Raw genomic sequence first — 23,578 nt, 5'->3', positions numbered from 1 at the left:
AAAGTTCTTACGCTTGATTAAAAATATTATGGATGGATTTGGATGTTTTTATGGGGTTTTAATGTGACAAAAATATTAAGCATGGATTATTATTTTTATAATTTAGCTGTTTAATGGTGCCAAACTTATAAATTGCTTTAAAGAAAATAGCTGGCAAAAGCTAAGGAGATCCTTTCGCCAACAAACTCATCAGGAATTAATCGTTGGCAGTGTAAAAAAATAAATAAAAATATCACCTAAGAGTCGAGACTCCAAACTTTCACAAAAAACACTCGACTAATTACAATCACTATCAACAATTTCCTTCACTCTCCATCTGTGTCTAAATCTAAAAGCATATTCCATGAACAAAGCTTCTTTCTTAGAACTGCTTGCACGTGGAACACTGTTCCATTGGCCTACTTACAATATGGTAGCTTTCAAGTCCAATGTAAACAAGTTCTTGCTTAGCTGTCCCCTTTAATAATCAAATTCTACCCAATTCACACCATTAGTTATTACTAAACTACCACCTTACATACATTAACCCTTATCCTCAAGTGGCCTTCGGGCCTTGATAAGTGGCGACTCCTTTGTAAAAAAAAGAGTTCGTTTCATGAAAGTATATGTAAAAATGGAAACACACACACATATATATATATATATAGTCATCAACATACAGTCCTGTTTTGTTGTATCACAACTCATCAGTACCGCTAGACTAGCACCTCTCCCAAGCCGAGAATTTAACCCAGAACCATCGCGTTGACTGTCAGCAGTTCAACCGAACGACCCACAGAAGAGACGCTCGTAAATTATCTCATCAAATGTCTATTTCAACAAAAATTTGTCCACCAATTTTACAGTGCTCTAACCGCTTGTTTATAAACAGTCAATTAAGTAGAGGGTGAGATTACTTAAGACAGTGCTCTACCCAAAGAGGGGCGGGGTTTAAAATATTTGTAGTCATCTACATACAGTCCTCTTTCGTTGTATCACAACTCATCAGTGCCGCTAATTGACCAAGATTGAATGATGATCAATGAATGTTTTACACTCTCATATTTTTATTGTCATCGAAATCGGGGAAATCGTCCATTTTTCAATCAGATCAAGTGATTGTCTGCTCTAGTTGGGGACAAGGAAGAAGCTCACATGCCTCTTGCTATGACTTATTTCACAATACATTGCAGTCTACATTGCACTGTAGAGAACTTACTGTTGATTTCATGAACTTATTTTATACATAATGGCTTGAATTAAAGTTTAAAATGCAAAAAGTATCATACTCCATTTGTGCCCCTGTCATACCAATGAACCTTTTTTATATGTCGAGCTTTTCGTCTTGTGTGGTAATAAAACTTTTCAGATTTTGTATCGGAATGCATCTGATAAGTATCGAAAATAGATAAAAAAACAAAACAAAAGAAAACGATGAAAGGACTGTTATAAAACCTAACATCACAGGTGCATTTGAGAAATTTTATCACCGCACAAGCAGAAAGGCCCAGTCTATAAAAATCAATTGTAGATGCTTTGATAAGGCATAGGTGCGTTTGAAATGAATGTTTCTGTTTAGAACACAATGGCACCATGATACGTGACTTTTGTATTTTAACTTTTAAATGAAACCTTTATTTACAGATAATTTATGAATAATATAATAAATAAAATCAACAGTAGATTCTTTAGAGTGCAATGTAGAATACAATGTATTGTGACCAAGTCACTGCGCGGAGGCATGTGAAGTTTCCTTCTGGCACACTATGGGGGATGCGGGTCCCTAACTAGAGGATGCAATCAATCTATTTGATTAATAAATGTGCGATTTCACAGATTTCTTTTTCTTTTTTTTTTCACATAGGCATAACCACTTATCAAGGCCCAGAGACCACTCGAGGATAAGGGTTAAGAGTGTAGAGTAGTCAATTGGACAATATGGTAATCGTTAGTAATGGAAATTCGGTAAATTTGTTAACTTAAGTGGAACGGCCGATCAAGAACTTGTTTACGTTGGACTTACAGGCAACCATATTGTAGTCAGCTGGAAAGCAGGAAAACGGAAGACAATTCCACAGCCGTGCAGTTCTAAGAAAGAAGCTTTGTTCATGGAATCTATGTTTAGGTTAAGGCACAGGGCAATAAGAGTATGGGAGGGTGGAACATTTGTTTATCCCAATTTAATCTCGGACAACATCACATCTCTCTGTTAGTATTTTTCTATTCCCTTCTACTCCGAGGGATTATCTTCACTATAACACCAAAATTAAGAAAATAAAAAAGAAAAAACTCCCGGCCTGGACTACCTACCCTAAATATCGACAAAAAATAATAAAATAAATAAATAAAAATGATTTTATCGTTATATCTTTAAGGTTTTTCAAAATTTTATTTAAAAAATAAGTGTCTTCAAAAAGTGCATGTCCATCTTTACCATTAGCGATGCTCTTTGTGTAAACAAATCGAGCTTAGGTAGTTCGGACGATGTCAAAACATCGTTAAACTCATGACTCGCCGCCGATAGCGTAGTGGTTAGCATTGACTGTCGTACAGACGGTCGGGTTTCAATCATGGCTTGAGGTAGTTGCCTGTCTAGCCGCACTGATGAGCTGTGAAACAGCGAAACAGTACTGTACGTGGATGACTATATATATATATATATATATATATATATATATATATTTATATAAAATGGGTTAATAAATTCCAACGAAAGAAAGATGTATATTTAAATAAGGGAGTACTCACCAACAATGTGTATTTTTTAACATTATTTTATTATTCCGTGTCTTGGTTTTTCATTAAAAATTATGTTTGGATCATTGTAATAATGTTTTTAAGTCATTGAAATCGTTTACCCGCGTTTCAGACGGTCTGTGATGCGTCCTCGTCAGAAATTATTTGAAAACCAAGACACGGAATAATAAAATAATGTTAAAAAATACACATTGTTGGTGACTACTCCCTTATTTAAATATATATATATATATATATATATATATATATATATATATGTATATATATATATATGCTTCTATCGATTTCGATGTACGAGGTCCACCATAACAACTAAGTTGTTCAGAAACCCATACAGATGATTAGTTTATAATGGCGAAAGCTTTTTTGTAAGGAATATAACGTGCTTAAAAATTCCTCATACTTATTTGAAATGAAAAAAGATTCCGATACGAATTAACTCTTCAATGGAAAATGATGAATGCCCCTTTTAATGTGTAAGTCTAACTAGATTATAATAGACAATGAGTATTAATTTAAATATTCTTAGATTTTTAAATATGTACATTATAAGACGGCTCATAAACCATACGATAGCTTCTGCCCTTAAAACAAAGGACGGTTTCAATGCCCCAGCAAGACGATTTGAGGTTTATATTAAATTAGATAATCTTGCATATTAAAATTTTTCATCTGGTTAGGATTGTCCTATAAATATTAATATATAAACCTTTAACAACATCTCAAGACGTCTCAAGGATTATCATCCGCATGTGAGATACACACACAAAAAAAAAACGGGATTTTCCTGATTAATAATTTGTTATAATTCGAAATATTGAATTTTTTTAATAAATAAATAATAAATTAAAAAATGTCTGAAGTAGTTTTGGTCTTTAACCTGTTAAAGGTTGTAATTTTGTATTCCGTATATTTATACTTATTCGTGCTTTAAGTTTACAGAATTATTCAATTTATCAAGTTGGAAAATTTTTGTATGTTATCTCTCTCTCTCTCTCTCTCTCTCTCTCTCTCTCTCTCTATATATATATATATATATATATATATATATATATATATACATGTGTGTGTGTGTGTGTGTGTGTGTGTGTGTGTGTATAGTTGTCATAATTGTTAATTACTTAACTTCGCAAGTCCATTAAATGGTCATAAGATTGTAAACACGAAGGCTGGTGTTCACAGTCGCTTGTTGTTGAACAATTAAGAAATGTATCAAACACTTTCTGTTTTCCTCTTCCTCAAATCTTTATTTGTTCAAGAACAAAAGCAAATACAAACCGAATCTTATTCCACTAAGACTTGTCAAAATTTAGACTCTCTTCATACATCAATCTGTGTGCGATCATCGTTATCTCCCTTGGTACTTTCTATCGAATTTATTGCTTTTTGTGTGTGTGTGTGTGTATAAAGGAAGGGTTTGGTGTCTATTAAGATGTTTTTGTATGATAGAAGGCTACAGTGAACAAATACATGATTTCAGAAGGTGATGTTGTATTTTTATTGTTGGTGTTGGTGTTGATCATCATTCCATATGATTTTGTTGCCATTCGTTTATCTGATATCTTTCTATTATAGGAATTCTTTTCAGGAGGATATCCGTTGCTTACAAAAAAAATCACGTGAAAGTTGCCAACGACCCTAAGTGAAGCGTTTCTACATAAGGAACTAGATTTGAATTTGGCAATCTGTGTCGTTCTCTCAAACCACACGCTTAGATCATTTGTAGACATTTATGCTGATGACACTACCATCTATGGCAACACTTCAAAAGCTGGAAATGTCTAAAATCTCTTTCATTCGCTCTCCTCTGATTTTGAGCACGTGGTGCAATGGAGAAAAAGGTAACTGGTTAATTTTAATGCATCTAAAATCAAGCTCGTCTCTTTCCATCATCAACATCTGGCCCCTATTGATATGAACGACTTTCGCATCGAGGATGATCTATGTTTAGACAAACGTATTGGTCTAACCTTCATTCCTGATCTGAAATGGAGCACATACATCTAATGGACACATTGGATAGCAGTACTTTCAGGAATTATTGCAGTAGCAGTCCTAGGGATGTTGTTTCTTTCTTGCTCTTTCTCTTGATGGTTGGAATAAGTAAAGCAATAAGAAAGAACAAAAAATAACTCCATTATTTGCTCTGGGATTCGATTTCCTCGTTACAACAGCAAGTACATAAAAATGAACTCTAATTTTTCTTTTCTACCTCTTAGATGTGATGAAAGATTTGAAAATCGCATTCGATCTTGTATTCCATGAAGGAAAGAATGAATGTTTCCAGCTCCCCCTTCCCCTCCCAGATGACATGATTAATTAGTATACATATATATTTAACACAATCAAGATATTTCGTTTCATTTACAAAACTTTGTGAAGTATAGCATTTATTAAACAGAGTCATAACAGATATTTTTTTTTTACACTAGATACATGTAAAGTTGGAAGTAACTTTGACAAAGTTTTAGAAATGAAACGAAATATGGAAATGAATAAGCATAATTATGTTTTGATTCTTTTTGTTCTTTTTTTTATTACCATTATTCTTGCCCATATCAGCCAAGTGATTTCTGGGAATCACCCAGCAGGATCACTTATCAAACAAGAATGTTTTTTTTTTTATCAGACTGCTTATCTAACATCGACTTTGGCCATGCCGAGTTAATGAACGAGAGAAGGATCCCCAAAGATATTTCTTTTTCAGTAAGTTCGCCACTGGCTCCAGAGCAGATAGTTTTATACTACAAGAATGCCTAAAGACATGAGGGCAGCTGGCATAAATCAAGCAGGTTAGGAGTCTGTGACTGAAGACTGCAGCCATTAGAGAAATGCTGTGAAGGCATGCTGCAAGAGGAATGCTTTTCAGTAATGGAGGGGGAGAAAAGAGAGCACAAATGTCAGGGGGCTGCAAACAGAACTGTCAGAACCAGACTCCACTAATATCTGTGGCAACTATAACAGAACTTGCCAATTCAGGATAGGCTTATACAATCACAGCATATGCTGAAATTCGGCTAATGTACTAATCTAAGACAGATGGACGCCAACAATCGTTTACACCAAACCATTCTTTCAGATATTTATCCTCTAAATATACGACAACTAAGACGTTAATATAAAAACGGTTCCATTCAGTTTTGTCAGACTATGGATACCCATTGAAGGGTGCCTGCGCATAAAATATTTGTGGCAAGAGTTGTACAGTCTCCCACCACACATCTCCTGAGTCGGCATTGTTTTAATTTCAGTTGCAAGTATATAAATTCAGGGCGACTGAAAACAATGGTGAGATAAGCGGAGACCACATACAGCACCTAGTATTCCCAAATGGTCACCCATCCGGTATTGGCCAGGCTGGACGTTGCTTTACTTTGGTGATCTGGCGAGAAATGGTGTGTCAATGTAATTATGCCGTACGTAAGACATTAATAATCTTTTACTATTTATTATGCAAAGTGTTGAGAAGATAGAAACGGACATACACATGACCCACCTGTTAAGCACCCACACGTCTGCTTGTCATGCGCGTTGGACAGGAAAAAGAAAAAGCAAGATGGCGTCTGTGATATTTAACAGAAGCAGTCTCGTGTAATCTTGCGAGATTCACGTGGATGAATGGAATATAAAGCAGGTCACTTGGAGATGTGTTGGGAGAGCTTTGGCTGTTCAAACGCTAAACAGGTGACGTTACAAGACAGACGGTTACTCAGTGCATTGGGACGAGTGAAGGAGGTTCCAGTTCTATGCAAAGTTTTAATTCGAAGATATCCTTTTTATATTTTTAAAAGATATTTTTATATTTATGTTTTCTCTTTTTTTTTTATATCGAACAGAACACGACAGCTCAGTTTGCACACCAGCTGAACAACAATGTAAAAACCATTGCTTCAGCTATTCTTGAGAATCAGCCCAGAACTGAAGTCTATCACAACGAATTTTGTGACGCAGTTGCAGAAGACTTAAGCCAAAATGATCAGAAAAAGCAACAAGACTCAAAGCCATGGTATTTTTTTTTATTGTTACATTTCCACTTTTTCGAATTTATCTTCTTGTTATGTTATTACGTTGTCTCCAAAATTTGCCCCCATCTTTTAAAGGAAATGAGGCGCTTCTACACTATTGGGACGAAATTTCGGAAATCGTAATACTGAATTTCACATGACAACAATAGTATCTACGTATTCCTCGTATTTTTAAGATGATTATATCCAAAAAATACGAAAATCGATAGGCTAGAAAATTATTTATTGAAGAAAATAAAAATAGAATTTGATAAAAACAATCCTAAGACATATGGGAGTCCAAAAAGGAGGTAATTTCCCGTTTCGATTTAAATAAGATGGCGGCAATTTTCACCTGCTAACACGATTTAAGTTGTTTTGTTTAATAATTCAGTAATATTCAGGTAATTTCGACTGCATAATTTCGAAGCTACTAGTGTAACATATTAGAATTGATAAAAAAATCAATTGAAACCATTGTTTTTTTTAAAATCTGAAAACACCATTTATCGACTACAAAATCTCATTCCAATTCTGTAAAAGCGCCTGAAATGAAAAGTAAAATATATACGTATGCTATTAATTTATTAATTAAATATTTACTTGAATATTTTCTACGCGCATAAAATTATCTATAGACATTACATGATAGATAACTTAATTTTATGCACGTAGAAAATATTTAAATAAATATTTAAATAATAAATTAATTACAAATAATACGTCCCCAAAATGTGGGGGCGGCTAGAATATAAACAAAGGGCAGATAACCTCTCCCTTTCAAGCACCCAGGGAGTGAAATAAAACCACCACAGAATCGCTTCTATAAAAAATAAATAAATAATCTTACGTATGCTATTAAGCATTTAATCAAACATTTATGAATGGTGGATTTGGATATTTTAAGCCTTTTTACTGGTTCTCGTGTTGTAGAATGTAAATTCTTCTCAATGCCTTGATTTGGTTGTCATCTTTACAGAGTGATCTTCATCATTAAAGGTAAAATGCCCGGTTCGAAACTTTTCAAACAATTCCTGTACAGTTTTATCAACTAAAGCACCTTTGTAACACCCCCTCTTATGAAGTTACATAAGGATCCCTGATCTTCGAAAACTTGGCTTGTGTCGTCTCATACTTCTGGAGGCTGTCACATTGAATCTGGTATGCTGAAAATGAATGACAAAACTCACGCAGGCAAGAAGGATAACAGACGCTTGAATTCTATTCTACTTCACAAAATATATTACAGATGTTTTTTTACAAATATATGGTTCAGTTCTTAGTAAGTTTTTAAAAGTCTCAAATCTTTCTTCTCTTCAGAGATAGTCTCAGACGGGTTTGTGGAGGGGCGTGTTCGTCACGTCTTCAGGGAACGGCGAGTTTCCACACGATCTGTGCCCCTTGAAATCAAATGGGAATCTGCTTAATCTCTGAGCAATTTAGCATTATATAGAGGGGGAGGTAGAGTGGAGAGTCTCTTAAGTCAATCAAATTACGCCACACAGTGTGGATTGCGTGTGTGCAGCTCGACTTATAGTCGAGAGTTTTTGAAATCTGGGGACTCAATTCCCATGACCTCAAAAGGCCGTGTGCCATCATTCAGACAGCCATAGTCTGAAAGATCCTGTAGGTTGACAAGTACAGTCGATTATTCTAACATCCCCACATTTCCTGTTGTCTCAAATAACAAATTAACTCCGATTTTCAAACAATAAACAATTTATATCTATATATTTCAAGCTCAAGTCTTGGGATATCCGCCGTTACCCGGGATCTATTAAAGTAATCTTAGCATAGTCGGCTCCCCAATGAGGGGCAATTCACTCCCTCATGTCGATCACGTTACACCTTCACTGAACACTGTATATGTCGTGTTTTTTGTTGCTTGCAAGACATTTTTTCTTAATAAAAATAGAAGAACTCTAAAATTAATACTAGTTAAATAATTTTTAACTTTCTTTCTCAAGGGATAACTTGAAGTATGCTCTAATAGTAATTGTAAATATATTATATGTGTCAATAATTTTATATGTTCTAAAATGCCGAATCACGGTATAGTCACGTTGACACACTCGTTCCCAGAAGATGTTTACAGAAAAGTAGATTTCAATGGTACTAGCCTGGGTGCCCGGCGTTGTCTGGGTGTTTGGAGGTGTGTGTTAAGCATGAAAAAAAGTGGTATTAGGCAGGCAGGCAGGCCTGCAGGCTCGAACCTGTACCGCAAAGAGGAAAAGAACGTGGAAAAAAAAACATAAAAAAATGTGATATCTTTGCTATTGCGCCCATCGCCAAAACCGGAAGTAGCAAAAGTTTAAATTAAGGCTAGACAATCGTAAAGAGATGATGACTTTCGAAAATATCAGCAAAAAAGCGACCCCCTCCCTGTAGAAAAGTGCCCAACTGAGGGTGAAGTAATTAATGTTTTAGTGAATCTTTCGATATTTGTCGTCCGAAGGGTCGATTTTCAAAACAATACCGATCTCATGAAAGTCCGTCGCCTCTGGCGAAAGTTTTAGGCAGACACACATACATACATACATACATTTAAACAGACAGGTGAGATTTAGATTGTAGAAGATGGCCGTGTTAAAAGTATGAATGCGAGTTCTTGGGTTAATAAACATAGAATAGTTGAGGTATCAAGTTCAGCTCACAGGGAAGGCCAAGGAAAACATGGGAGGAAGTGATAAAAATGGATCTGTGGGGGGGGGGAGATAAATAAAAACTTTGCTTCTTCTTCTTTTTTTTATTTTTATTTGTTAAGCATATTCCTATTTGCATACGAACAGACACACTCCCCAAACCTCCTAATGTTTTAATAGTATGAATGGAAAATAATATTGGATATTATTTTGGTATTAAACACGAAATTATCAGACGCACCTTTGTTTATAATGTTCGTATTAGTGAGTCTTGACCAGTTATGGGTTAGTTTTTAAACCAATTTCTAAAATCTGTCCAATGCCATCATTTAAAACGGATGTTTGAATGAGGTGATGGATGTCATTACTATTAAGCAAATATTTATTGAAATAAAAAAGGTAACAGCATAAGTTATTAAAACAAACTTCTTCAAATACTGTTATTGGTCCCGTAACTTGCCAGGGTTGTAAGTGCGCTACATGGTTGATGAATGGTGGACCAGTTGGCTCCACTTGGCGTGGTAGTTGTGGGTGAGTGCCTTGGAAACATTGAAGCTTTTTTCTGTCCAGTCAAGAATGTTGTCGGCTTACTTTTCGTTCTGTCTACCCCATCTTCTTTTCTACCAGATTGTTTCTTGTAGAATGGTATTTGCAAGTCCTTCTGACCATGTTACGTGCTCATACCATCTGAGTTTCCTCGTATTCACTGTGGTCAATAGATCGACATAGTGATGCATTTCGTTGTTGGTGACATGATCTTTTTTATGAGATAACAAGGAGTCTACTGAGGCATCTGTGCGAGCCTTTGCTAGTCTCACACAATTCACGTGCATACACATACATGCTAACGTACACACATGTGCGCACACATATATGCACATGTACGCATACATAGGCAACGTCACCTACCTTTAAAGGAAATCCACACATGCGCAAAAGACCACCGGAAACAACTACAAAAGCAAGAGACCTGAGCGGTTTCCTCCTTTTCGATTCGGCTCCCGACCTGGCCGGTCGACGGACCAACCGCTCCCTCCTCCTTCCAGGGCACGCGCCCGCGCGCTTCACATCCCCTACTACTATGTGTAGGGCAAGAGCCAATAGACAGTACGTACACCTTACACACACTCTCTCTCTACAACAATAGACTTTCCCTCTCACCAGCTAACAGTGAGAAACGTGCACCAAACTGGATTGACTTTCTCTCTCTCTCTCTCTCTCTCTCTCTCTCCCTACAACCATAGACTTTCCCTCTCACCAGCTAATAGCGAGAGACACACGCCAAACAAAACACGTGCTGTACTCTTTTCTTTCATTTGTTTCTTCATGAAATAAATTCAAGTTCGTTTATTTCAATAAACGCGTTATTCGTTTCTTTCTCAACTTAATTCCTTTTATCTATTTTGTACGACTGGGGGATATATATAATATATCCACCAGTCCTCTACAAATTGGTGAACCGAATGTGAGATGAACGCGCATTTCCTTCTACGCCACAAGTCCCGCAACAAACTGGCGACTGATCGACGTGAAACGAACATGCATGGTGACCCTATTTTTTTAAAAAAATAAACTGTTTTGAGCGAGACGCGCGTTTTATTTGATAAACAAAATAAACGAACTTTTCAACAGAGAAAAAACAAGTGACACTACTACCGACAATAATCTCAACAAACAACAATGACGAAATCCCTCGTCAGACTCGGCTAATATAAATAAACACGGAGTTGTCAACTTCATACCGAATATAAAGAAAAATTTGAGCTCGACAAACATTTTTCACGGTTTTCTGACATTACCCTGCAACAAACGTGAAGAGCAAAATCACATGGGCCTATATACATTCTATCCCACACAGCAGATGCAACAACAAAGTAACAATAACAGTACATCCCTATTGACACATAGGAAGAAGTTGAATCAACAATACGAGTTGAGATGCATCACGCACATGGATAAACTCACAACTGGAAGTTTCATTGACAGCCGGAAACTGGACACTCACCGTTCAACATGAACGAATGTGCAACAAGTGCCCGTACAGGCAATGTATACACACTACCACAGACTCACTTGCGAAGACACCGGCAACTACACACACCACATCAACATGAACAAAACTTTTCCTTCCAAATGAACAATTCACTTCACTGTCCAAGCAACTCGTTGCACATGTCAGCCTAAAAGAAAAAGAGTAAACGTCTTTTCCATGCGTAAGTAAATACTTTTTTATGAACACACTCCGTTTTTGAAACAACCACACCAACAGCAAAAAAAAAAGGACGAAAAGTCAATTACCCAAAACATTACTTATTAAAAAAATAAATAAATAAATAAATAAAAAATATACACTGCATATTTTTTCTGGGAAGGGGAGTATTGTGCGAGCCTTTCTAGTCTCACACAAAAACATGCGTTCACATCTGAAGCCACTTTTTTTGTCATACAGATACGCGCACACAAACATACGCGCGCACGTACACACATATACATATATTCACGTTCACGTACATACACTCACATTCACGTGCATGCACACACATGTACGCACACATACGCGCACATGTACGCACACGTGGACAACGTCACTTACCTTTAAAGGAAATCCACACATGCGCAAAAGACCACCGGAACCAACTACAAAAGCAAGAGACCTGAGCTGTTTCCTCCTTTTCGATTCGGCTCCCGACCTGGCCGGTCGATGGATCAATCGCTCCCTCCGGTGCACGCGCATGCGCACTACATGTCCCCTGCTACTATGTGTAGGGCAAGAGCTAACAGACAGTCCGTACACCTTACACACACTCTCTCTCTACAACAATAGACTTTCCCTCTCACCAGCTAACAGTGAGAGACGCGCGCTAAACTGGATTGACTTTCTCACACACTCTCTCTCTCTACAACAATAGACTTTCCCTCTCACCAGTTAACAGTGAGAGACACACGCCAAACTAAACACGTGCTGTACACTTTTCTTTCATTTGTTTCTTCATGAAATAAATTCAAGTTGGTTTATTTCAATAAATGCGTTGTTCGTTTCTTTCTCAACTCAATTCATTTTACCTATTTTGTACGACTGGAGGATATATATAATATATCCACCAGTCCTCTACACATCTCATTTCTACTGTTTGGATTAGGCCTGCCTTCAATGTTCATTCAGCGTAAAGTAAAGCATGATTAAGACCACTAGTATGTTTAGTAACTTCATCTTGGTTTCGAGAGGGATGTTTCTGTCTCTTCAAATACTGCTAACATCTTTTAAGGAACTCATTTGACATGTTTTTCAATAGCTAGTTTCGCATAAAATGATTGCATCGTAATTGCTTTAACTTTTTTAAGCCTTTTTTTCAAATTGTTCGTTTTTTGTTGAATCATCATCATCATCATGATCATGATCATCATCATCATCGGTTCTTTTTGAGTTGAAGATTGGATGCAGTGTGAGAAATGCATAAAAGTTTAGCACAATGAATTACAAATCTTTGAGAACATTTATCTCCTCCTCCTCCTCCTCCTCCTCCTCCTCCTCCTACTACTACTACTACTACTACTACTACTACCACTACTACTACTGCTACTACTACTAAAGAAAGAAAGGTACGCCTGATAATTTCGTGCTTAATAAATATCAAAATAATATTTAAAATTATTTTCATTGAGCTAAATCTAGCCACAGGGTGGAACGATAAAAGTGTCACCCAAAAGAAAACAAAACTACAGCTTTATTTTAAAACTTTTATTGAAGAAATCAATTTAGGTAACTTGATTATCTAGTAGAGCTGACATCTGTTTAATGTAGCCGTCTTCAGCCTCAATCACTACCTCAATGCGGGTCCATTACTGGGGGCATGCTTTTTCCACAAAGTGCCAGGTGAAGCTCAGCAAATACTCGGCAAATGGCGTCAATCAGGCTGGCTTTGGTGTTGTGGGAGGTCATGTTTGTGATGTTTTCGATGTATGAGCAAATGAAGTAGTTCAATGGATTTAGGTCGGTGAAGGAGGGGGCCAGTGAGACAAGGGTACAAAGTTGTAGCACTCTTCTGAAGTCAGGCCTGGGTCTCTTGGAACTTGTGGGCCAGTACTGAGTCCTGCTGCAATGCCCAGGGTGTGCTAGCGGCCACTAGATGCACCAGGGGATCACCACACTCTTTAGCACATCCAGATACACTTTGGTGTTGACTTTCAAGCTGACTTTGAAGATGTGATGTCGTATGATGTGGTCCTCACTTCAAACTACACTAACGATCATAAGTCTGATGCATTGAGCTGTGCCCTTAAGCGTTGAACCGCCCGGATTTGCATTTTGATGGTGCTGGCAACCGCCATGTTGTCATAACTTTGATAATTCTATTTTTAGACAAAACCTAAAGTTCTGAACAATAAAAAGGTTCTTTTTGATCTTTCTTTCTGTCACTTTATGATGGCTATGAATTGTTTTTGTATGGGAGTAGAAGGTAAATGGAAAAATACATGAACCCGAAGGGTCAATAATGGAGGAAAGGCTAAGAATAGCTGGCATAACTAATAACTAGGGCTATGAAAAAAGCATGTCCTTTTCATTGTTTTGACTCTCGAGTGTGTATCTGTTACTATCTTATGTGCTTTTATATAGAATGATGTGATTCTCGGTTGATTAACTGTGTCTAACTGTGTCGGATATATACTCGAGAGTCAAAACAATGAAAATAATATTCTCTTGTCATAGCCTTACTAATAGCACTGAAAGGCACTACACAAATAAGTAGATTTTTCTATTATGTAAGCGTTATTTGAATTGGAGTCTGTTTTTGCTTTTCCTTTTTTTGCTAATTCTTGTGGCGTATAGTCCCAAAAAGGTAAAGATCTCTATACTGCTTTAATGGTAGGATATTCAAATGTTCAGTCCGAGGGAAATTTACGTGGTCGAGTGCTTTGAATGAATAGATATTTTCCCCTATGTAAGCGGTGATTAAATTTGAATAAAATCTGTAATTAAAAAAAAAAAGCCAGTATAATACAGACTGCATATTCTCGTTGGCACATCAGCTCCCGTCAGACTGAAGTTAAGCAATATTGAGCCTGGTCAGTACTAAAATGGGTGACCATTTGGAAATTCCAGGTGCTGTATGTGCTTCTGCTTATCTAGGCATTGTTTCCAGTCGTCCTGGACTTCGCCTTTCAACTAGAATGAAAGAGATAAAACAAACAATATATATTTATACATTTACAAATTTACAATGGTCTGAAAGATGTGCTGAGTGTGTAAATTGTTAATTAGAAAAATGAATGCCCTCGTGTTTGTAGAATGTTCGAATGTGTGGAAGAAGACACGAGTGTTAGAAGTGTGTATGGCTATATCTTTCTTTTCCGTTTTTTTTTTGTTTAATTTTTTTTTTTATCACTTTGTTTTCGGCGGGGATTGGGCATACTACCTAATCCCAGAAATAAACCCATTATTTTAGTCACTCGAACCGAGAGATCTTTTTTAATATTCTAACCGTTCATTGATTGAGATTGTCGGACTGACTTCCTCATCTTGGTTGTTATTGTCACAACGTTTCGTCCGTGTTGCCCTCCGGCCTTCATCAGGTGTTTTGTATCGAACTGGGGAACCGCTATTAGGAGTCTCGAACCCAACCCTTTATTATTATTACGGGAGTACCGTGTTCGGACTCCAGCTAGGCTCTGGGACATAGTTGCTGATTCTCTGTTTTGAATGTTACTTTTCACTGCCTTCGTTCAGGATTGAACTCAGCACCTTTGGGTAACTGTAAACTTTGATACAACGTCTAGGACCACTCGGCCATATGTCACTAGGATAATTACTATTCTAACCGTTCCTTTGATTGCAATTGTTTGTATTTCTTTTGCACTTGGTTTACGAGGTATATTCGCCATTCTTGTTCGTAAGACCGATTGCTACTATAATTACTAGAATGTTGGTGTTTTCAGTTTCTTTTCATATCGTACATAAGACCGTGGCAGTTCTCTGTCAGTGTGAATGTATGTAAATTCAGGTGATATTCAGTGAATGGATGTGAATACATGTGGATTTTTTTTTTGTGTGTGTGTGTGTGAGTAAAGTTGTCATTCAGTTCCAAGGCCTCCATTGGTCAAAGAGCAGAGTGTAATGTCGTGTTTGTTAACTCAATGAGTGGGATTATCAATACAACACGTTATAATACAAGATATTTCTACGCTCCTGTATAGCTAAAACAACAACAACAGCAACCATAACAACAAGAGGCGCACATATTAAGCTCCTACTTAGAATAAGTTTTTTGTGTTCCTTCCAGAAAAAAATTGGAGATAGATCTCCATCTCACATGAGTGGGATTATCAACACGACTCATTATAATACTAGATATTTCTACGCTCCTGATTAGTTAAAAAACAAAACAAAAACAAAAGACTGTAGGGAAAATCGTAACTTACCTGAATAGCATGTGTGTGTGCGAGCTTTTAGGGTTCAGTTTCTATGCAAATTACATCATACAGGACGCATAAATGGAACAGTGGAGAGAAAGAGAGGCTGACTTGGAAGAAGGCGTGTTATGGAGATAGACGTATGCGACAGAGTGTCTAAATTAATTAGAAAAACTGTGGCCGGAAAAGATCATACAACTTTATTGAAACTTACTTTCAAATTAGGAAGACGCACATGTTAAGGTCCTATTCAGAATAAGTTTTTTGCATCCTTTCCAGAAAAAAATTGATGATAGATCTTCATCTGGCTTATTTTCAGGTCTGAAAGTTTTCAAACATCTCGTTGATATTTTGATTTATGGGTAGTTGCTTCCTCCAAAATTTATATATATGCTTTGAATACCGACACAAAGAGAAAAGCAACATTTTCGTTTTAGCTTTAAAGGGCATTTGTTGAGGAATTTCTTCCACCAGCAGTGAAAGCTAAAATACAAATCGAAGGCAAGATTTAAAAGTCAGATATGCAGGAATGCAAAATTTACCACTTGCATAACACGAACGTAAGTCAATTAAACACTCATGTACTATATATCTACAATTCTAGGTACAACAGTCTCAACTCTGAAAGTCTTCTACCACAAAGGCATGCAATTCGACTATCACCGGGTCAACGGGTAAGTAATTTTATTTCATGCAATGTTAAGTACTTAGGAAGTATAATTCAGTGGTTATTGATGCAGACTGAAAACACGGGTGTACCGGGTTTGAAACCAATTTATTCCAGAAAATGATTTTCATCAAATCCATATTTGAACTCATGTCTAACCTCCTGAGGAGGAAGTAAATAAAATATTTTAATAATGATTTAAAGAGTAAAGAAATATTTACTTCTCATGAACCTTCATTAATGTATGAATATGCATAATAAAAATTGGAAGCGAAAAGGATTTGGTCAACTGCTAAAGTCCAGCAATTTCGAATATAATGGACAAGTGTCCACGTTGAAAAGTAATAATTTGTTTCTGAAAAAATAAAATAATCGGCTTTTTGTTACTAAATCATTTTTTTTATAAAAATAAAAAAAGGAAGAACTTGAGTAACAGAATTAAAAAGAAAACTGAGAAAGACAGGAATAAAAGTCTAAAATTGAGAGACAGAAGGAGAGGAAATAATAAAGAAAAAAAAGTAAATATAACCCGTGCATATATATATATATATATATATATATATATATATATATATATATATACATATATATATATATATATATATATATATATATATATATATATATATATATATTACTATAATAATTATTACATACCTACAGACACTAGTGATTCATCCTTTCGGGAATCATCAGTGCAGGGTGTCACGATTAACATCGGTCAATAGATTTGAACTCGGTAACAGAAGCCATCTCTGGCTCATTAGCAAGGACCTAATCTGTTCGACCTCCATTATATATATATATATATATATATATATATATATATATATATATATATATATATATATATATATATATATATATATATATATAAAGAAAAAATGTTTGGAGATATAGAATTTATAGCTACAGTTGAAAATAAGCGGAAATCTCTCAAGAGCCCTTTTGGCAATTATCTCATCCGGAGAAATCGTTAGCGATTTCTCTTGATGAGATAATGGCCGAAAGGGCTCTTGAGAAATTTCCAGTTATTTTCAAATATATATATATATATATATATATATATATATATATATATATATATAACGGTGGCCGTATGGATTAGGTCTTTGCTAATGAAGCCAGGTATATATATATATATATATATATATATATATATATATATATATATATATATATATATATATATATATATATAAAGAAAATATATATTATATATATAATCTGAGATTATTGTTTTCCTGAGGTTAAGTAACCAATGAAGTTTAACGAGGTTAATACAAGTGCTCAATACTTAAGTAGAGCAGGGTATACTCTTTATTTATTTTTACATAAGCAGTAATATGTTTCTACACAGTCATGAGCATGTTTCGGTCAGATGAAGAAGACCTGATATTTCCTTGCAAACTTTAATTTCGTATAAGATTTATCGCCTGAAGAAGTCTCTAGTTACTGGTAAATAGCTGATCAAAATGACTGTGTATCAACATATTACTGCTTATGTAAAACCAAATAATATATATATATATATATATATATATATATATATACATGCGAGTGTGTGTGTGTGTGTGTATAACTTATATGTTTATGTATAATTTAATTACTTGAGTAGTGATTACATATGAATAAATAACATAAAGTTCTCATTTAGATAGCTCAATAGTGTAAGACTAGAGCTATAGATATCCTTTTCTTTGAAGATACCACGTTAATAGGGATAGACACGCAAGTATTTATTTTCAGAATGTTTTATTGGTCACAACATTGCATACAATTGTTTAAACCCCCGGTGTTTGAATATAAGAATGTAACTGTTCATCAAATTTGAATTTGCACAACTTTTGGTGTTCTTCAACACGTAGGAAAAATATTTCAAAAGTCACACATTTGCATAAATTGCATAAACAGTTATATACATATATTCTAACATCGAAGGCCGAAAAAATTGAATGCAATGTTATGACCAATTAAATAAAAACTTTCCGAAAATGAGTAAATACTTATGTGTTCATCCCTATGAATGTGGTATCTTTTAAGAAAAGTATATATATATATATATATATATATATATATATATATATATATATATATTAGAAAATTTTCCCCAAAGATTTAATATATTAAAATCTATAAGCCAGTGGCAATATACATATGTTAATAAAAATTAAGCCAGGTAAATTGACTCAAATATTAAGCAATATGATTAACATTTCTGTAATCGAGCATACAGATGATGAGACGGGTCACACTGCTTGATACCGCTAATAACAGGATGAAAACATGTTCAGATACGTAATTACCTTGTATTTCTTTTAATAAATCTGACGAGATGCCAACCTCGAAAATCTTTGACCAATATAAAGTTTAAAATTGTCTAGTTGATGTCGAAACAATTGTAACATTCGAGAAAATACAAATATGATGCAATCTTTTCCCTTGTTGTTTTGGTTTTTGCATATATATATATATATATATATATATATATATATATATATATATATATATATATATATATATATATATATACTAACAAAAGTACCCGTCGTTGACTGGGTTCAAAAACAGCCTACAGAAAATGGACTCTGATTTATGAAAGTATGATAGGTTATGAAAAGGAAGGGTTGTAAAGAGATAGTTTCGAATTTGGGGGTATCGAAACCAAAGCAAAATATGATGAAAGTAAAAAGAAAATAGATAAACCCCATAATTTATTATACCATACCTGTTCACACTGAAACACTTATCATAATATTCTGTGGATCTATATTAAAAAACCTTGTTAAACTTTGTGACATATTTCCATTTATGGAGGTCAGGCGCGAACGAACACCCCATAATTTTATTATACCGTATTTCTTCAAACTGAAACATAATTATCAAAGTATACTTACACAGATAGACATGAAAAGTCATTATTAAAGTTTATGCCTATTTCCATTCTATAGAGGCCAGACGCGAACGCAGACCGTACAATTTTATTATACCATCCCTATTTAAGTTAAAACATACTTATCAAAGTATTATTATGTACATCTATATCAAAAACACTTGTAAACGTTTTTTAAAATTTTTTATTTCCATACTTTGTGGACCAGGCGCGTACGCAGACCCCACAAGTTTAATGAATCATCATTATGCCAGATCAAACATACCCATTCCTGTGTCTTGATAATCTTCTATCATTATATGTGATCAGTTTTCCATATAGGAGGCTATTCGTGACCAGACACACACACACACAGACGTTCAGCTTTATATATATATATATATATATATATATAATTTAAAGGAGATTAGAATAATAGTCTAAAGAGCTAAGTGTATTTTAATGTAATAGTGAAATTACTAGTTTAATTAAAATACAGGAAATGCTCGTTGTAATTTAGATATATAATAAGCTCGATAGTTAAATGTCCTAGAGCTAATTCAATATTAAGTAATGTGATTTATAATTTAAAAGTTTTAAAATTTTTAAAAAATTTAAAAATCAAAATTTAATTAAATTAAAAATCAGTTTATCAGATATAATAAGATTTTCAATAAGAACACAATTAAAGTCTCTTACTCTACTATGCCTAACCTTCATCAGAAAATAATTAGCTCTAATAATAATAAAATTAATAAACTACAAAATGCAACTATACAAAATACATCGGACTGTAACTGTAGAAGAAAAAATAAATGTCCCCTACAAGGCTCATGTAAAATTAAAAATGTTATCTATAGCTGCACAGTATCAAAAACTCCAAATATACAAGAACCTATCAACAGCCATAACTCAACTACCGAATTAAATAATAACACCAACTTAAATCAATCTACCGATCAATTATTAACCAACCCACCACATTATAATCCAACAATAGACCTAACGGAAAATAATCATAATAATCAAGAGGTAATATATATTGGTTCCACATCTGGCCCAATAAAACATAGAATTTCAACGCACAAACATTCTTTTAAAAATAACTCTCTATCAAACCAAACTACTCTATCCAACTATATTTGGCAACTAAAAAATAGCAATATTTCTTTCAACTTAAAATGGCAAATAATTGAGACTTGCAAATTATATAAACCAGGAGATAAATTTTGTACATTATGTACAAAAGAAACCGTAAAAATTTTAAAATATGAAGATATAAAAAGCACAACCAAACTAGTAAATTCAAGACACGACCTTCTATCGTGTAATCATAAACGTTGGTTTAAATTTAATAAATATAAACCACCTTAAATCATTAAAAATTACTCATTAGTAAAAATAGATTTTTTTTTTTTTTTTTTTTTTTTTTAATAAATTAAGTTAAACCAATTACCGCCCTTAGACTCGTAAATCAAATAATAAATAAAGCCATGACAATTATCTCCCCTTAAAAACTTGCAAAAAAAAAAAACAAAAAAAAAAAAAAAAAAAACTCTCTCTCTATAGATATTAACTGTAGCGTCTCTAAATCAAAATACGCTAACGGAAACAATTTACTGCACGAGCGTCGCCCTTTTAAAATTCATCATTCAATAAAATAAAAAGCTATAGCAAACATCTAAATGACTACTTTAAATACAGTTCCTGATTTCAAAAAAAGAAAAACCAAAAGGTAATTATATATCTATATATTTTTAAATCAAATTTATTATGTAAATTCAAAAATATATATATTTTTTCTACTCATTTCTATCTCTAACCTATACCAATTTCCTTATTAATTTTCTTATAAATTTTATATCCAAACCTTTTACTTCAATTTTTCAGATTCATCTGCCTTACTTTTAATGCTAGGTTTATTTTTGGTGTCTTTTCAATTCAATAGAAATCCTCCTAAATTTGCTGATGAGGAGACCGTGCTTACCAAAAAAACTATGTATAATTATTCTACGTGACTTCATGTATACCACAAATAAAAAGCACGGATTTCCGAAACGATCGTACAGATAATTGACTTTGTTGTTGTTCCTTCTTATGAAACTGATTTTTAATTTAATTAAATTTTGATTTTTAAATTTTTTAAAAATTTTAAAACTTTTAAATTATAAATCACATTACTTAATATATATATATATATATATATATATATATATATTTGTTTTTTGCAACTATATATATATATATATATATATAATTTATATTGGCCCATTTTCTTTGTTCACGAGTATATATATATATATATATATATATATATATATATATATATATATATATATATATATATATATATATATATATTCGTGAACAAAGAAAATGGGCCAAATAAATTTCATATATTTTATTGCACTAAATACTATATTGAACAAAGAACAATTGAACAAGGAAACTTAAACAAGATAAATAACACAGAACAAGACATTTACTTTTATAAATGCTTAGGATGGAATCGCATTCCCTTTTGATTTCTTTAAAAGACCAGCCTTTTTAGACATGCTCTCAACCAAAGAAGAGATGCTATTCCCTTCGCCTTGCACAGTTCCCACAGTTTGTCATTGTTCGAAAAAGTTCTTCCAGCCAATGCACAAGATATTATGGACCAAATATTCTCGATTGGGTTTAAATCGGGACTTTGACTTGGCCAAAATATCACATTAATTGAATTATAACCCCCCCCCCCATTTTTTGTGATTTTAGCAGTGTGTGCAGGGGCATTATCATGTTGAAAAATAATGTTCTGGGATATTCCCAGCTTCTGGATACTTGGTAACAATCCTACTTCTAATATTCGAATGTATTCCTTTGCATTGATTGACTTCTCACATCTCATAAGTTCCCCAACTCCTGCTGCAGTAAAAGTCCCCATACCATTATCCCTCCATTCCCGTGTTTAATTGTTGTTTTTATGCAACTTGGCGAAAATCTTTCTCCAGTTCTTCGATTGCATCGTTCGAAAGCATCGGGAGCATCACTAACAAGACAAAATCTTGATTCTCTCTAACCGGAAAACATTCCTGAACCAGTCTGTATCTTTCTTGTCATAACATAAGAAAAATCTTTTTTTATCATTGATGTTCTTCTTAGATAAAAATGGCTTCTTTGCACGCCTGTTAGGGGAAAATCCTATTTTTTTCATTTGTCTAGAAAGAGAATTTCCAGCCCCTGTTTTAATTCTTTGCTATGGTCAACATAAGTTTTTTTTGTTCGATCCTTCCAAACAGTTAATTTAAGCCTGTGGTCGTCCTTCAAAGTGGATGCTCTAAGGCGACGAGATCCAGATTTCCCTTTTACCAAGCATTCGACTTCGCACCTTTTACAAATTTGCTTCACTGCAGAAAGAGATGTTTTCATATTTTCTTTTCTTAAAATATAAAAAATCTGATTGTAAACCATTTTGGACTACCTAAATCCCACAATTAGTTTTTTTATATCCTCGCCAAGATGTGATCTTATCATTTTTCGGATTAATTTTTCTACTCATTATTATATGCTATAATAATAATGATCTGAAAAATAGAAATTTTCAGTTAAAATTGACAAAAATTCATGGAAAAATATTGAAAAATCGATTTCTTCCTTCTTTAACTATTAGCTCATTTTTTTCCCTCATGAGTGTATATATACTTGCAAAAACACAAACACATATACGGCACAATTATGTTTACACACCGGTTCTTGCCAGATCACCGAAGTTATGCAACGTTGAGCCTGGCCAGTACCAGATGGGTGACCATTTGGGAAGGTTAGGCGCTGTATGTACTACGCCAAGTCGTAGAAATTTCCAGGTTGGTATCTGGAGACGCATTAATTCACTGAGATAGATGCACACACACACACACACACACACACACACACACACACACACACACACACACACACACACACACACATATATATATATGTATATATATATGTAGTAGAGAATTAGAAGGCTATCACAATGCGAGGAATGAGATATAGTCGGTGTTGTTAGAAGAAGATGAAAACAAGTGGCGATTTACAAATTAATAAGTACATACATATATGTCTATATATACATATATTTATTCAGTTGTATCAAATACAAATGTCTTACTTTTTATGTCTGCGACAATAGCCATAATAATTTGGGAAAAAATTCCCTTTTCAAATGGTAGACGTGACAGATCGATTCAAAGCATGCTAGATGATCTAACATGCTTTGAATCGA

At 34.2% G+C, this 23,578-nt stretch overlaps 1 protein-coding gene across 2 annotated transcripts in view; it reads left to right on the top strand.

Moving 5' to 3' along the window:
* The window catches only part of LOC145267223 (IQ domain-containing protein H-like), a 259,132-nt gene that overhangs the window by 89,684 nt on the left and 145,870 nt on the right, over positions 1–23,578 (top strand). For both annotated transcript variants that reach the window (XM_080123287.1, XM_080123285.1), the window contains exons 3-4: positions 6,573–6,742; positions 16,395–16,464. In XM_080123287.1, coding sequence (XP_079979413.1) covers positions 6,573–6,742; positions 16,395–16,464 — 240 coding nt within the window. The remainder of the gene's footprint in view (positions 1–6,572; positions 6,743–16,394; positions 16,465–23,578) is intronic.

The sequence above is a fragment of the Euprymna scolopes genome, chromosome 4, assembly GCF_053919585.1.
Source record: "Euprymna scolopes isolate OS-2025 chromosome 4, ASM5391958v1, whole genome shotgun sequence".
Lineage (NCBI taxonomy): Eukaryota > Metazoa > Mollusca > Cephalopoda > Sepiida > Sepiolidae > Euprymna > Euprymna scolopes.
This window is presented reverse-complemented; position numbering and strand designations above follow the sequence as displayed.